At 39.5% G+C, this 2,161-nt stretch overlaps 1 protein-coding gene across 1 annotated transcript; it reads right to left on the reverse strand.

Moving 5' to 3' along the window:
- Nucleotides 1-201: 201 nt before the first annotated feature.
- LOC116509947 lies at nucleotides 202-1,908 on the reverse strand. The gene is made up of 3 exons (XM_032219295.1): nucleotides 1,803-1,908; nucleotides 1,051-1,628; nucleotides 202-435 (listed from the first exon to the last, which is right to left on the reverse strand). The coding sequence occupies exons 1-3, from the start codon at nucleotides 1,849-1,851 to the stop codon at nucleotides 202-204; spliced, it is 861 nt and encodes a 286-aa protein (XP_032075186.1). The 5' UTR covers nucleotides 1,852-1,908.
- Between the last annotated feature and the right edge of the window lie 253 nt (nucleotides 1,909-2,161).

Genomic DNA, 2,161 nt, shown 5'->3' on the forward strand with positions numbered 1-2,161 from the left:
GAGGCTATCAATAAACCGAATCTTATAGTCTGGAAGGGTAATACACAGTAGTTTCCCCCCCTGACTTATAAGTTGAACCCTAACCTTTTCTCGGATCAGCTGCCTCAGTACAAGGTATCCATCATAACCTTTGGAGTTGTGTGCAATAAAAGTACAACCTTTAAACTTATGATTTATAAATTTCTTTATAAACTGTTCCAATCATCTAACACCATAACAATCCCACCTCACAACATCTTTATCGTCCTCATCTTTCAGCATATCCCTGGCACATGTATAATTAGGTATGTGGGTACCTGTTTCTTGGCAGCATTCAAAATCATAAATAATATATCTTTCGCCAATTCGTGGTCGGTCCAACGATTTTAGAAAGCATAAATGACCTTCCAAGCTTTCTACCTTCTCAGAGCACTGCCCACATTTGACTTCCTTGCACTTTTTGTGGGGGGTAAAGACATAAAGACCACACGTTTCACAATATTCTTTAGTCTTACACTCAACTTTTCCCTCCTTAGCGAGTTTTGCATGTCTTTCAGCACATTCCTTAGACCGACAAGGTGCTTTGCACCTACAGCACAGCCCCTTCTCCACCTCAACCTGCTGACACTCTTGCTTTAGGCACGCTCTGCAAATATATTGGCACCCGTGACTAAATTTGTGGTGATAAGCCGTGTGGCAGAATTTACAAAAATAGCGTTCGCCCAGAAAGCCCTTGATATTTTTAACACCATAGTAATGCCTGTCGTGCAATAATATAAATACTATTTTTTCTTGCTGCGGGTGACCTGTAACAAAAAAACGCCACCCGTCCTGCATGTAAAACAAGATCTTTATAGTGACCTGTAAATGTTTTTCAAAGATGTGTACCTGAGAAAAGTCAATCCTGTTTCCTGTGGAAATACCCAGTTTGCTGTGAAGTTCCCTGGCCTTGGTAATAATTTCTTGCTTACTACCATCAGAACCAATCAGACAGAGCAAACAGCTGGCAAAACAAAGAAATTCGCCTTCCACATTGAAATCTACTAGATGCTGTCTTTTTTTCTCCAGTACTTCAGTAAGCAGCAAAGTATTTAACTTCCTAAGCCCCCCTCCCTCCTTGTTCTTCACGATGGTAACCACTAATTGCAAATCACCCCCCCACAATATCTCAGCCTTACTTTGTAGCAGATTTTCAACACTGGTCAGAAAATCATCAGCGTTTAAATCATTCATACACCTCCTATGAGAAAAGATGGGATGGTTTAACCCCTCTGCATCCAACCGTAGTTGAACAAAATCATTTGGGCCGATGTTCATGGCTACGTTATTCAAAAGAATCTGTATCACATTATGTATGGCCTCTATAGCAACTACAAAAGATCGGATTTGATCAAGATTAATAAATCTATATCTCTGATAATATTCCACAGCTCTAAAATTCCGGATAGGATTTTCCCACGCCTGCACCATATCCAGATAAACATTGTTCACATTTTGAGAGTTTACAGAGCCAGGAGCTTGTAGCTGGGACATAGTATGGTGTGTATCCTCTTCTGGTTGAGAGACAGTCATAGTATCACAACTAACACTGTCTGCTAGGGATTCAGGAAGCCCGGCGCCATGCATTTTTGCTTTTTTGCAGGACGGTTCTGATTAAACAAACAAGCAAAGAAACAAAAAAAAAAAGTTATCACCAACATTCCAAATAAACACACACACACACACACACACACACACACACACACACACACACACACACACATTTAGTTTCTAAAAAATAATACTAATAGAGTTATAGTTGGATAAAATGTGAGATATTATACCTCCTAGCGGACTTTGTGCTGTGCGGCTTGTGGAAGGCTGAGGGGTCATGTTATGCTGGGACCCCTGGGATTCTGCAGGAATAGTGAGATCCGCGAATGCTTGATCGTCCACCCATTCTGGAGGAAAAGAAAAAAGAACCCCAATAGTCAGAATTGTTGCAGAATGTTTATAAGAATCTAAATATATGAAAGTATGAAAGATAAATACCTTCATATGCCCTCAAACATTCTGAGTCTGTCAATTCATTCTAGTGAAAGAAAAAATTCAATCAAACAAATAAGCAACCACTCTATAAAAACCATTTTATATCTAAGTGCTTCAAAATTAGGCTTAAAATTACTTACAATTGTAACACCCA

Source organism: Thamnophis elegans, chromosome 1, assembly GCF_009769535.1.
Source record: "Thamnophis elegans isolate rThaEle1 chromosome 1, rThaEle1.pri, whole genome shotgun sequence".
NCBI classification, from domain to species: Eukaryota; Metazoa; Chordata; class Lepidosauria; order Squamata; family Colubridae; genus Thamnophis; species Thamnophis elegans.

What these genes read in the sequence shown, in the direction of transcription:
- LOC116509947 (XM_032219295.1), bottom strand. Translation starts at nt 1,851, where the DNA reads ATGACCCCTCAGCCTTCCACAAGCCGCACAGCACAAAGTCCGCTAGGA. An exon ending in AGCACAAAGTCCGCTAGGAG is followed by an intron (nt 1,629 to 1,802) that starts GTATAATATCTC and finishes TTGTTTAATCAG; the next exon opens with AACCGTCCTGCAAAAAAGCA. An exon ending in ATACTTTGCTGCTTACTGAA is followed by an intron (nt 436 to 1,050) that starts GTACTGGAGAAA and finishes CCCCACAAAAAG; the next exon opens with TGCAAGGAAGTCAAATGTGG.